Source organism: Somniosus microcephalus, chromosome 14 (genome assembly GCF_052327205.1).
Source record: "Somniosus microcephalus isolate GS21.2 chromosome 14, FLI_Smic_1.0, whole genome shotgun sequence".
Taxonomy (NCBI): Eukaryota; Metazoa; Chordata; class Chondrichthyes; order Squaliformes; family Somniosidae; genus Somniosus; species Somniosus microcephalus.
This window is the reverse complement of record NC_141000.1, coordinates 93,350,235-93,364,674: the sequence shown is the minus strand read 5'-3', so window position 1 is coordinate 93,364,674 and position 14,440 is coordinate 93,350,235. Positions and strand designations below refer to the sequence as shown.

General features: G+C 45.9%; 1 protein-coding gene across 1 annotated transcript in view; it reads left to right on the top strand.

The window, feature by feature from the left end:
• Nucleotides 1-13,431, top strand: part of cep97 (centrosomal protein 97) — a 70,675-nt gene extending 57,244 nt beyond the window's left edge. The window contains exon 11 of the mRNA XM_086006933.1: nucleotides 8,003-13,431. Coding sequence (XP_085863059.1) covers nucleotides 8,003-8,689 — 687 coding nt within the window. The 3' untranslated portion in view covers nucleotides 8,690-13,431. The remainder of the gene's footprint in view (nucleotides 1-8,002) is intronic.
• Nucleotides 13,432-14,440: the final 1,009 nt, after the last annotated feature.

The window sequence follows — 14,440 nt, the reverse complement described above, 5'->3', positions numbered from 1 at the left end:
AGATTACCTGTAATCATCTGGCAGTGTTCTGTGACTATATAAGCTGTGTCTTTATGCATCTCTCCACTTCACCTGACGAAGGAGCAGCGCTCCGAAAGCTTGTGATTTCAAATAAAGCTGTTGGACTATAACCTGGTGTTGTGACTTCTCACATTTGTCCACCCCAGTCCGACACCGGCATCTCCACATCAATAAAATAGTAAATGTTTAGACTTATCCACTATTAATGCTTCTTTGAGAAAGGACCTGTGTAGTACTGAAGCTTAAGAAAAAGCATATCTAGTAGTTAAAAGATACTGTGTTCACTATAGAATTCTGTATATTTTATCTGACATGGAACTTGAACATGCAGAGGAAGTGCAAAAAGCAACTATAAAACTGAATACATTATAAGAAGCCAAATGTAGAACAGAGGAACCTAAAATGATTGTGAAGGTTAGCAGCATGTTTAATGGCCACCTGCTTGGTTCAGTGGTAGCACTTTTGCCCCTCAGTTAGAAGCTTGTACGTAGAGAGCTACTGGAAATTGCATTTAAAACTCCTATGCCAGGTTCTGACGATGGGAACAACTGTCGACATTTACTTGCAGTATCAGTTACACCTGCAGATGTTGCTGTGATAATAGTTTTCAATGGAAACTGTAGTGTATGTAACCTGTACTACCTTAAGAGGATACCTTAAGGTGATGGACTACTTTTTGATGGCTCCTGTACATTGTAGTACCGGTGGTGACCACACCGGTATATAAACCCTGCGGAGCAAAGTGTATCTCAGTTCAGCCCTGACCCTCAATCACTAAAGACATGTTTACTTACTTCTGTAGTCTGTGTCCTGTTATTCAGTATAACTGCATTTGAAAACACAGACTCAACAGAAACCACATAACATTAGCTGCTAAAACAATAACTGTCAAGTACTATGTTGAGAGTTCATACTTAAAAATTTGCTTTAGTCTGCATTCAGTTGCAGTATCTGGCTACCAGTGTCACTGTGGAGCAGCCTACATTTTTGAGCCAACAGCCATATTGGTATAGGAAAGTATGTAATAAAGATTAAAATCAAATGTAACAGTTTCCATAATTTATTGCCCTCTCCACCTCTGAGACTTGCTTCCACCCAACCCAGCTATCTAACAATTTTTGACATTGTAAAAATTCCATACCGCTCCCCATCAGCTCGCCTCCCAGCCAGTGCAGCACAATGGACCCTGCTGACCTGGCCCCCAAACTCCCTAACCCCCCTCAACACTGATCAGTCATCCGCTACACCTGCCATCCCATTGCAACAGTCCATCAACTCGGGGTCTGACAAGTTGACTAGCACATTTGTGATCCCCTTCATTTGATGGACAATTTTGAATGCCTCTTTTCTGCTGGTGAAACATTAAACCTTCTCCACATCAATTAGTTTATTTCCTAATTGATCTTTTACCCATTTACTGTTGTGTTCTTCTATAATCTGCTGCACCACTGGGAGGAGGGTACTATTACTGTGTGACAAGTTGACATAGGAAGTAAATGTGGACATAGGAATTTATAATGGAAATATAAAAAAGAGAGCATGCATGACTTTAAAATGGGGACTGAATTCTATCTACTTGCTCTGGTCCAATTAGTCTCCAGCCTCTAACCCTGCTTCACCTGAAAACATTACTTGTGTGTCAACTCCCCATGTGCAACGCTGCAGGAGTTCAACTAGTACATTAAAATATTAGAAGTCCTTGTAAAGGCTACTGATGTATTTGCACCTATATGTGGCCACTTACCAGGCCCAATATGGGTCAAAGGTTGGCCACGTTTAGTTAAATAAAGCTTACCCCATAATATCAGGAAGGGTCAGCAGACTAATGGTGGGATGGGTAATTGTAACACACTGCCTGACTAATACCCAGCAAAAGGCTTGAGCAGAAAATGTATCCTAGGGAGTCCATAGGAAATCTGAGATTGACAACTGTGGCGCATTTTACATTGGAGTGCAATCTGCCAACCAGAACCTTAAACATTATGTAAGATTGGCAACATAAATAAGTTTTAAGGAACATTTTGTAATATTTCCTAGTGCTTGAGACTTTGTAAACAGAATGGCCTGGATATTAACAAGGTGCAGGTTATGTAGGCAGGGGAGTGGAGTTTTGGACGGGAAACCCGCAAGTCCGGGTTTCCTCGCATGCTGTGGAATTTTAACTCCACAGCATGCGTCTTTTGTACTTGACAACTTCCCCGCCTGGAAGTCAGCCTGATGAACAGGTAGGTCCAATCCCCAACCCCGGCCCCGGGGCGGGGTGGGGGGTTGGTGCGCAGGGAAATTCCGATCCCTGACTGGGTGGGGGGAGCTTGGGGGGTTGGGTGGAAGCACTCCTGCTCCTGGCCCACAAGCTGTGCTGTAAAGGCACTTGCCACTCCCTGAAGCTGTCCTCGCCTCCCTTCAGCTGCCGGGTTGCCCGAGACCCGGGAAACTTGGCTGGCCAGTGTAAAACCAGCAAAGGTTAAATCAGAGACTGCCAGCCTCATTAAAATATTTAAATTACCAACCCACTGTGGTAAACCACTGTTATACCTGTCTGTATGCGTATGTGTATTCCACTAGGTACAGGTCTGGACATGCCTCGGCTGACTCCTCCCACTATTCCAGGTATATAAGTGACTACCTCCCAGTCCCTTAGTATTCTGGACGGGTCGACCACTCGAGACTAGACCTTCATTCTTTAGTTAATAAAAGCCTGGTTGTTACTCGCTTAACCTCAGTCTTTTGAGTAATTGATGGCGCATCAATTTTATTAACTAAATTTTTTATAATGGAGAAGATCCTCACACCAGCATGCCTGGACCTGGACAGTCGGGAAGCGGACGCTTCCACCAAGTTTGCTCACTGGCTCATGTGCTTCGAGGCATTCCTGACTGCCTCCACTGCGGTCGTAACGGATGCGAACAAACTGTCTGTCCTGATCTCCAAGGTGAACCACCGAGTGTACTCAGTCATCCGGGACGCGACCTCGTACACAGCCGCCCTCCAGCTCCTCAAGACCCAGTACACGCGCCCTGTGAACGAAGTTTACGCCAGGCACCTCCTGGGGAGTCGCAAGCAACAACCTGGGGAATCGACTGAGGAATACCTCCAAGCACTGTCCGTGCTTGGCCGGGCCTGTGGGTGTAAGGCGGTAACGTCCACTAAGTACACGGAGGAACTGATCCGGGATGCCTTCGTAGCGGGCCACAGGTCCAACTACACCCGACAGCGACTGCTGGAGCAGAGTGACCTCACCCTCGACAAAGCCTCCGAAATCGCACTAACGCTGGACGCAGCCTACCGGGGCATGGATGCCTGCTCGCCGCGGGGAACGACAACCTGGGACACGGTAGGACAGCCCCATAGCACCGCGCCACCCCAGCCACAGCCCAACAATGGCCCAACCACCGCAGCAGTGTCCCAAAGCCAGACAGCAGTATCCCAAGGCCAGAAATGCTACTTCTGTGGCCAGGCCAAACACCCCAGAGTGCGCTGCCTGGTGAAGAATGCGACCTGCTCGGGCTGCGGGAAAAAGGGACACTACGCTAGTGTCTGCAAGGCCAAAGCCACCCCGAACGCCAGCAGCGCCGCGTGTGGGCCGTGCAAGCCGCCATCTTGGGCCCCCAACAGCGCCGCGTGCGGGCCGCCATCTTGGGCCTCCCCAGCCATGTGCGAACCACTGCAGCAGCAGCCATCTTGGACGACTCCAGCCACATGGGAATCATGGACGCCGCCATCTTGGACACCAGCCGGGACGCAGCAGGCCACCAACCCCCCCCCCCCCCCCCACATCTGATACCCGCAGCGACACACCGACCCCTACGCTGGCCTCTGTTACGCTGGACCAAACGAGACCGCACCAACTAGCTCGGTCCAAAATGGACGTTAAGGTAAACGGCCATGCAATAAACTGCCTTTTTGACTCCGGGAGCACAGAGAGCTTCATCCACCCCGACACGGTGCGGCGTTGCTCTCTCCCAGTCCTGCCTGCGCACCAGCGGATTTCTATGGCCGCCGAGTCCCAGTCAGCGGACATTGGCGGCTACTGCGTGGTGACACTAGTAGTAGACGGGACTGTGTTCAATAATTTTAAACTCCTGGTCCTGCCCCAACTTTGCGCTGCCGTTCTACTGGGGTTGGATTTCCAGTGCCACCTCAAAAGCGTTACGATGGCGTACGGTGGCTCCCTCCCCCCACTCACAGTCCGCAGCCAGCAGCCTCCAAATTGCCCGCCGCGCACCAGATGCAACCTCTCCACACTCAAGAGTCCCACCCCCCCCACTGTTTGCTAACCTCACCCCCGACTGTAAGCCCATCGCCACAAAGAGCAGGCGATACAGTGCCGGGGACAGGGTTTTCATCAAAACCGAAGTGGAGCGGCTCCTGAAGGAGGGGATTATTGAGGGCAGCTCCAGCCCCTGGCGAGCCCAGGTTGTGGTCGTAAAGACCGGCGAGAAACAACGCCTGGTCATCGACTACAGCCAAACAATAAACCGCTACACCCTGCTGGACGCCTACCCACTCCCCCGCATAGCTGACATGGTCAACCAGATCGCGCAGTACCGCGTCTTTTCGACCATTGACCTGAAATCAGCGTACCACCAGCTCCCCATCCGCCCCCGAAGACCGCCAGTATACTGCTTTTGAGGCAAACGGCCGCCTCTATCACTTCAGTCATAGAGTCATAGAGTTTTACAGCACAGAAAGAGGCCCTTCGGCCCATCGTGTCTGCGCCGCCCATCCATCCCTGTCCAGTCTAATCCCATTTTCCAGCATTTGGTCCATAGCCTTGTATGCAATGGCATTTCAAGTGCTCATCCAAATGCTTCTTGAATGTTGTGAGGGTTCCTGCCTCTACCACCCTTTCAGGCATTGAGTTCCACATTCCAACCACCCTCTGGGTGAAAAAGTTCCTCCTCAAATCCCCTCTAAATCTCCTGCCCCTTACCCTGAATCTATGCCCCCTTGTTATTGACCCCCCTACTAAGGGGAAAAGTTCCTCTTTGTCTACCCTATTTATGCCCCTCATCATTTTGTACACCTCAATCAGGTCCCCCCTCAGCCTTCTTTGCTCCAAGGAAAACAACCCCAGCCTGTCCAGCCTCTCTTCATAGCTGAGGCGCTCCATCCCAGGTAACATCCTGGTGAATCTTCTCTGCACCCTCTCCAAAGCAATCACATCCTTCCTATAGTGAGGCGACCAGAACTGCACACAGTACTCCAGCTGTGGCCTCACCAGCGTTTTGTACAGTTCCATCATAACCTCCCTGCTCTTATATTCTATGCCTCGGCTAATGAAGGCAAGTATCCCATATGCCTTTTTAACCACCTTATCTACCTGTTCCGCTGCCTTCAGGGATCTATGTACATGTACACCAAGGTCCCTCTGACCCTCTGTACTTCCTAGGGTCCTACCACTCATTGTGTACTTCCTTAGGGTTCCCTTTGGCGTTACCAACGGGGTCTCCGTCTTCCAAAGGGAGATGGACCGGATGGTCGATCAAAACGCGCTGCAGGCCACTTTCCCCTACCTAGACAATGTGACCATCTGCGGCCATGACTTGCAGGACCATGACGCAAACCTCGAGAAATTGCTCCGCACCGCCCAACTCCTGAACCTGACATATAACAAGGAGAAGTGCATATTCCGCACAGACCGCCTCGCCATCCTTGGCTGTGTTGTGGAACACGGGGTCATCGGTCCCGACCCGGACCGGATGTGTCCCCTTATGGAACTCCCACTGCCCCACTGCCTAAAAGCTCTGAAGAGGTGCCTAGGGTTTTTTTCCTACTACGCCCAGTGGGTCCCCTACTATGCAGACAAAGCCCGTCCGCTGATCAAATCCACCTCTTTTCCCCTGATGGCAGAGGCCCGCTCGGCCTTCCACCGTATCAAGGAGGACATTGCCAAAGCCACCATGCACGCAGTGGACGAATCCATCCCCTTCCAGGTGGAAAGCGATGCGTCCGACTTCGCTCTGGCCGCCACCCTTAATCAGGCGGGGAGACCTGTGGCATTCTTCTCACGAACCCTCCAGGGCCCGGAGACCAGACACTCCGCGGTCGAGAAGGAGGCCCAGGCTATTGTGGAGGCTGTGCGTCATTGGAGGCACTACCTGGCCGGAAAACGATTTACCCTGCTCACTGACCAGCGTTCAGTTGCTTTTATGTTCAACAACAAGCAGAGGGGCAAAATCAAAAATGACAAGATCTTGAGGTGGAGAATCGAACTTTCCACCTACAATTACGAGATCTTGTACCGGCCTGGGAAGCTCAATGAACCCCCAGATGCCCTATTGTGTGGCACCTGCGCCAGCGCGCAGATCGATAGGCTGAGGGCCCTCCACAATGACCTCTGCCACCCGGGGGTCACCAGGTTCTTCCACTTCATCAAGGCCCGCAACCTGCCTTACTCCATTGAGGAGGTCAGGACCATGACCAAGAACTGCCAAGTCTGCGCTGAGTGCAAACCGCACTTTTATAGACCAGACAGAGCCCACCTGATAAAAGCCACTCGCCCTTTCGAACGCCTGAGCGTCGATTTTAAAGGGCCTCTCCCCTCCTCCGACCGCAATGTGTACTTCCTCAACATCATTGACGAGTACTCCCATTTCCCGTTCGCTATCCCCTGCCCGGACATGACCAGTGTCACGGTCATTAAATGTCTGAACAGCCTCTTCACCCTGTTCGGTTTCCCCAGCTATATCCATAGCGACCGGGGCTCATCGTTTATGAGCGACGAACTCCGCCAGTACCTGCTCGCTAGGGGTATAGCCACAAGCAGGACCACCAGTTACAACCCCCGGGGGAACGGACAGGTGGAAAGAGAGAATGCAACAGTTTGGAAGGCCGCCCTACTAGCCTTAAAGTCTAGGGGCCTTCCGACCTCCCGCTGGCAGGAGGTGCTCCCCGATGCGCTCCACTCGATTCGGTCACTGCTCTGCACTGCCACCAATGCCACCCCTCACGAGAAAATGTTTGTCTTCCCAAGGAAGTCCACATCGGGGACAGCGTTACCGCCATGGCTGACGTCCCCAGGGCCGGTACTACTGAGAAGACACGTGAGGACCAATAAAACGGACCCCCTGGTCGAGAGGGTCAACCTCCTCCACGCCAACCCCCAGTACGCTTACATTGCGTACCCGGACGGGCGGGAGGACACAGTCTCCATACGAGACCTCACACCCTCGGGGACCGCTGTAACCCACTACCCATTACCACCTCCCCCCACCCCCCCCCCCCCAACGACACCCTCGGGGACCGCTGTAACCCACTACCCATTACCACCCCCCACGACCCGATATCCAACCCCAGCAGCCGGCTCGCCTTGGACCGTCACCCACGAGGACTACACTCCAGTGCCCCAGCCTACACGGGACGCGACGCCGGAAGCTCCACCACCCCTGCCGTCGCCACGTCGATCACAGCGGCAGACAAGACCTCCGGAGAGATTCCAATATACGAACTTTTAAATACACTTCACCCCGCCGGACTCATTTTTAAACAAGGGGTGAATGTGGTAAACCACTGTTATACCTGTCTGTATGTGTATGTGTATTCCACTACGTACAGGTCTGGACATGCCTCGGCTGACTCCTCCCACTATTCCAGGTATATAAGTGACTACCTCCCAGTCCCTTAGTATTCTGGACGGGTCGACCACTCGAGACTAGACCTTCATTCTTCAGTTAATAAAAGCCTGGTTGTTACTCGCTTAACCTCAGTCTTTTGAGTAATTGATGGCGCATCACCCACCTCTTGGGAGTGGGTTAGAGGTGGGTTGTGGTCGGGTTTCAAATTTTAAAAATTTTAACATCTGACCTGACCCCAACCCCTGTTTTTGGGTGTTAAAATTCAGCCCATTTATGTAAGTGAATGCAGATGAATAAGTTTACAAAAGATATGTATGCATTACACCTCATGGACTTCAATAATGTATTTAGAAAGGTTTTAGCCTGTTTTTTTTTCAGTGTGGTTTCTTTCATTTTTGATGCAGGTTCGGAGCCTCCAGGAGTGGCAGATGTCCATGACTCAGACACAGAATGTAGTACTGCACTCTGACACAAAAGAACCCACTCTCCCACAACATATGTTTATTCATCCTTCTGAATGCACACCACAGTCCTTTCTCTTGAATAGCCACCTGAGCCCCCCTTCTAGACAAGATACTCACTTGGAATGTTCATTGCAAGAATTTCCTGATTCTGGCTTTCAGTCTTCAGACATCACCGACAATTGTCTCAAAGATTCCCTGAATTCTTGTCAGAGTTCCTCAGAAGGGAGCACAAGCACAGTTGTAGAAGCCTCCTGTGAAATTGTGAAAGAAGACAATGAGTGTCTGACTAAGGAGCTTGGGGAACCAGAAGCCCTAGATTCCAGCCACATACAATGCAGTAAGGAGAACTCTAATAGTGAACAGGACAGCAGCCTTATACAGCAGTATCTCAATTCAGTAAGGCAGCTGGAAGCTGCAGAGGATGAACCAAATTTTAGTGGGAGGACGGAATGCAGTAGTCGGAATGATGTTCACGATTCCCTCTATGGTGCTTCAGTGGAAGTGTCTGGCGATAACCGTACTAGAATTCCAGAATCCCTCTGTCAAGCAGAAGAATGTGTCATTGAAACTGTAGTCTCCATAGATGTGCAAGATACAAACCATGAGCCAGTCCCGGAGGTATTATGAGTAGATGTAGATAACTGGTTAACTGTAACTGATTAAGAACAGTGCTAATAAGCTAAGAATTTTCTTGTCCGTATGCATACTTATGTGAAAGCAATACGTAAAAGGCCTAAATGTGTTTCAAATGCTGCAAAAATACCACATTTAATGCTTGTTATTCCAAAGAAAAAATTCAGGAGACATCAAACAAATAAAATGTTATTGTGCTAAGTAAAAAACCTCTTTAAAGACCAGATTTAAATTTAATGCTAGCATTTAATGACTCTTTATTTAGTTAGTTTTGCTTGTCAGCATTCCAGCAAGCAATGTTTTGAGGTCTTAAGTTTGTATGTTGTCCTGTGATTTTTAGTTTTCTGAGTGTTTCCCCCCCCTCCCTTCTGTGGACTTGCTGAGCTATCCATGGTCCCGGGTTCAGAATCTGCATGTGTGTCTCTTCATCTCTCCTCTCTGCATGTTTGCATGACTGAGGTTATTAACTTCCTGTGTGTAATATGGTAGGTGTGAAATTGTATCCTACTCTGGCAAAACATATTGAAGCAGCAATGTAGAATGTCATCAATTTGCCATCTTGTTTTCTGTTCACAGCTTTTGTTGATGGAAATATATTCCTCACAATTGCAGCAATTAGTTATTTCTGTGTGAGGTGACATTCTTGTCAGACTGATTCAGCACTACTCTACCAAATGGGATTACACTGAGTTTTGACAGATTTGAACTACCCTAATTTCATGAAAATATTCTAATTTACCCTATGTTGGCAAACATTCTGGATGTGCCAAGGATTCTAATTCTTGGACAGTTGCAAAACGGCTGACTGATGGCTAAGATAGTACCTGTTTCACTAGTTAATAGGGAGTTTTTAAAAATGTGAACCACAAGCAGTTATAAGTGCACCTGTTAGTATGCATTTTGTAGAACTGCAGGATAATGCGTATTTAGTAGGCAATATCCATGGGGCAGAGTAAGACTTATTGGGCCTTCAACCCAAAAATTAATGAAGTTTAATAAATGCACTGCATGGTATGGTACTGAGATACAGACCAGGAAAGTCTCAGATTTGATCTCCAATTTTGGATAGGGCTGCAGTGGGACATTACTATTCAGTGACCCTTTGTGTGTCTGTGGGCATCGGGTGAAGATAAAACCAAGCGCCCATGGAAATGTACTCTACCTTCAGCAGAGGGGGGAATGAATAATATACTGGGGGAATGAATAATATACTGGAGAACTACTTTTGTGAAATTATGGTAGAAATATAAACAAAATGGCATGGATATACTCTGCTACCATATCCTGTTATGGTGTAGCCTTGTGATTAGGAGCAATTCCTTTCAAGCTTCATTATAAATTTTGATGTGTAGCATGGCATGGGCTACTGATCTGACCTCGAAACATGAGTCTATTTGCTATTGAACTTGGATACAGAGATTAAAACCGAAGAAAATATTACTAACATTGAAAAGGGTTGTATCCCTTATTTGAGTAATTTATAGTTTCATTTTCTGTAAAGAAAATAAATATAATACTTGTAATATTAGGACTATTGATAAAGTGCATGAACCACTGTCTCCTTGACACTGAAGTAAATGAATGTTTATTGAAAGTTATGGTAAATAACCAAACACCAAAATATGCATGTAAATCCTGCTCAAATTTTGCATTTTTACAAGCAAATTGCATTTTACAGTAGCAGTATATATATAAAAAAAAGGAAATAATATCTGGGCCATTCTAAGTATAAAGTGACCAATTAGCTCTGTTTCTGGTCCACCTGAGTGCATATATTTTCAGTAGCAACTCTTACCTTCTATCAAACAATGTAAAATGCATTTCTGCTCTTTGCTTACTTTTTGTTGGTTAAAGGAAGCATATCTGTTCAGAAGAGTGAATGGGATGGATTCAAACTCTTATCAACCCTAATATTGTCTTTGCCATATATAACCATATGGAAAAAGAGTTGAGCGAATCCTACAGATTTTGTAATTATAAACGTGCTGGGATGTGCAGAGTTGTACATCATTGAGAATTCCAAATCTTCCACATGAAAGTTTTTTTTATGGTGTTCTTATCGGTCTAACCTGCAGGGATTTAGCATCTGGGTCAAATTTGTTTATTCCTGGAACAAATACACGGTGCTCAGAATTGTACACACTGAAGTGAAAATGCTAAACGCTCCCCAGTACCTACTGAACATAAAGATGTGATCATTGAATTCTAAGAGTTCAGTGTCTCTTCAAATTAGTCTTATTGTAATATTTAAAAATAACTACCACATTGCTTCCTGACCTTTTCAAACTTTGCATAAACTCTAATGCCATATATATTTTAATATGTACAATACATTATTTTCTTGCAGTGGGGACGTGAAACATAATCATTCTGAATGGTTTGCTTTATTGATCAAATTATCATTGATCCTGTTAAGTTATTGAATTTCAGATGTACTGTAATAAATCTGTTTATCCTGTTAGACAATGTAGTTTTCTTGTTTTATATGAATTCACTTTGCTGTTAATTTAATCTGATTTGACACTGCTGTGAGCAGCTATGCTCTTCATTGGGACATAAAACTTTCTCAAGACTGTCAACTGGAATCACTTAATTTTATCTAATGCAACTGCAACAAAGCCTGTGGTCCAAAATCCAAAGTCTTAAAATAGAGATGATAAAAAGATACACAAGCAATTTATGAATTTACAGAAGAATTTTATCATACCTTGGTCCCAGAATTAGATTTACAACACGAATATGTATATGCGTGATGTTATTAGCTGCTCAAAACCTTTTCCCTCATTTAATCCTCAAGCCTTTCATTATCTAGTAGAGGTAAAAAGGAAAATGCTGGAAATCTGAAATTAAAACGCAAGTTACATCAGCACCTGAAAAGCAAAAATATAAGTTACTGTTTTAGATAGACATCCTGTTCTGATGAAAGGTCTCTACTCGAAATACAGGAAACTTTGTGCTATCTGGCACCGACGGGACCGAGCTGTTGCCGTCCCATCAAAACTGCTGGACAAACCAGCGCTAATGTTGAAGCATACGGAGATTTTGAGCTCCGTATCTGGCAACAAACCCTGTTGCTTAGCAACAGCTTCTAAACAGTTGGCCGTACCTTGCAAGCGTCTCTGTAGCTTAGCAACAGCTTCAGCGAGACCTTGCAGAGCCTGACTGGTGGAAAAAAAAGCAACGAAAAGAAAAAAAACCTAACACAATGGCTCCTGATTTTTGCCGGTGGCTCGAGCATTCCGGACAGTTAACCTCCGGATAAACCAAAGTCTTCTGTATTACTTTTCATCAAATTTAGCACCCTCCATATGGCACATTGTTTCTCCCCTGATTATTATGAAATCCCTCTTGAAATTGCAGTCAGTCGATACTGTGTCAGACTTGATTTCTCTCTTGTTTTGATGAAGTTAGCCATACAGACTGGTACCTGGTCTGCTAACAGTGCAAGCTGAACATTCAGTCCAAAGCCAAAATTATCTCTTCAGTGGATGAAGTTTTATACCTAATTAAGTTGAAGGGACTAGTTGGAACACTGTCCCTGGAGTCTATTGCAACTCCGACAGTGAAGACTGAAAAACTATTCTCTTTCTGACTTGGAGTCCTTGGCACAAAATTACCTTGAGCAATTTCAATGCAGTTTCCAGCAGTTGACCCAAAACTGCTTTCACAATTGTCAGAAATTAAAACATTATATAAAAAAAAAACTTTAAATCTCTAAGTAAGAAAATCATAATGGTATTTTCATATTAGTATATTGAGTGTAAAGAGTCTTTAGAGAAAAGCACCTGGTCATGCATTGTGTTTATTTTTACAATTAGTCTTTCATATAATTACGTGCTTTCTTAATGAACTGCAATTCAAATAGTTATCTAGTTTGGCATGAAATGTCCTTCTAAACAAGATTTTTCAAAATGCATTTTCTCCAGGATGTTTAAGACAGCCACCAGCTTGTGTTTCCTAGTAGTGTCACTAGGGAGGAACTATCAATTGTGGTTACTGGTGAAGCTTCAGGTGAAATATTACAGATGCTGGGGCTGTTTTACCTGACCTCTGCCCCAAGGAACGCCTACTGTCCTGGCACAAAAGTTTGAAAAAAGTGGGTAGAGACCCATTATGCTGGGTCTCTTCCCTCTTTACATTGAGCCAGGGATTTCACAAATGGGCAGAGCAGGGTCTGCACCTTCAATAGGCGCAGGCCAAACATGAGTATTGAAATGAAGTAGGACGGTTGTTCCCAGCCCTCCTAAATCTATTCTTCCTACGACCAAAGCACCCACTTTAATGAGGTGCATGGAAGCTTGTGCCTTGTGCCTGAATCCCCCTCAAACCATAGGGTTTCCAGCAGTAGTTGGAAGGTCCCCCAGGCTGGCAGTTGACCCTCAGGCCTGCAATTGCACTCGTTTCTGTCCCGATTCCTGGTACTAGGTTCTGCCTGGGGACAACCCCATGCAAGAGTGTGATCATGTTAATGATCTGGCCCACCAAATTTGGGTGCAGCTCAGCCTGGACAGGCACAGCACACTTTCTCTGACTGTGCCTGTCCAGAGTCAGGATAGGCCAGGGAAATTGGCTCCACTATCTATTTCTAGCGCAAGTGTAAACTATTATTTCTGTATTTGAAGGGCAGGAGTTTGGTCTAGTTTACTGTTTATATTTATTTGAATAGCTGCTTTTTGCACTTTTTTTGTATAATTTAATGCTTATTAAAATGAGGTTTCAGGCCTCTTTGAGTAACATTTTGTGAACTTTTGTCAATTCTCTTCATAAGATTGATTTTCACCCATTTTGTAATCTCTTGGATCTCACACACCTTAAAATCAGTGGATGAAAGATTACATCCTCATGCCTTAACTGTTGTCACCAGACTTTTAAGAATAATGAGGATGTGGATTTAAAAAAAATGATCTGTCCATTTGAACATGAAAAACGGCAGTGTAATTATAGCCTTTATCCTTCTGTTAAATGGCCAGCTGCAGTGTTTCAGCTTCCTTTTAATCTGATGTTGGAATCAACCTGACATTGTGCCTGCACAAACCTGAGTCGATATATCAGCTGCTGGGGAGCTGGCATTGGTAATCGAGAGTGGAGGCCAACGTGTGAGTAGTGTGGAGCCAAGTCTCTAACTAGCGTGAGCAAAAAGCAGAAATCTGCAGCTGCTGGAAACCTGAAACAAAAACAAAAATGGTGGTGAGACCAGATAAGTTAATGTTTCAGGTGTAGACTCTTCATCTGTAATTTCTTACAGTTCTGCTGAACAGCATTTAAAAAGGAACAATAAGGGAAAGGAGAAAAACATACACGTAAGACAGGAAGTAGAATCATCAGCAAAGTGCTTAAATGGAAAACAGGAGATAGTTATATTAACATGAGACAATAGGAGGCATAATAAGAGAAATTAGACATTTAAGGCTGACAGGATGCTGTTTCAGCTCACTCTGAACCACCTTGGATGTCTTCCTGGAGGTGCTGTAAGGAGACGTGGCAGGATTGCATGAAATCATATTTTTCTTTAACCATCATAAGCCTACAAGACTGGTGAAAACCTTCAAGCTATGTAAACAGCCTGGCCTAGTTGAACTTTGTGGAAACAGCAAACAAGGCAGATAATCAAGGAACCAGAACACAATGTAAGGTGACCTAAGAGTTTGCGAACCAAATCATCTCTGAGCAGATCAGTGTATGATCATGCACACAGAGACCCTTTAAAAGGAATGAATTCTGAACTCTGGACACAGACGGGAAACA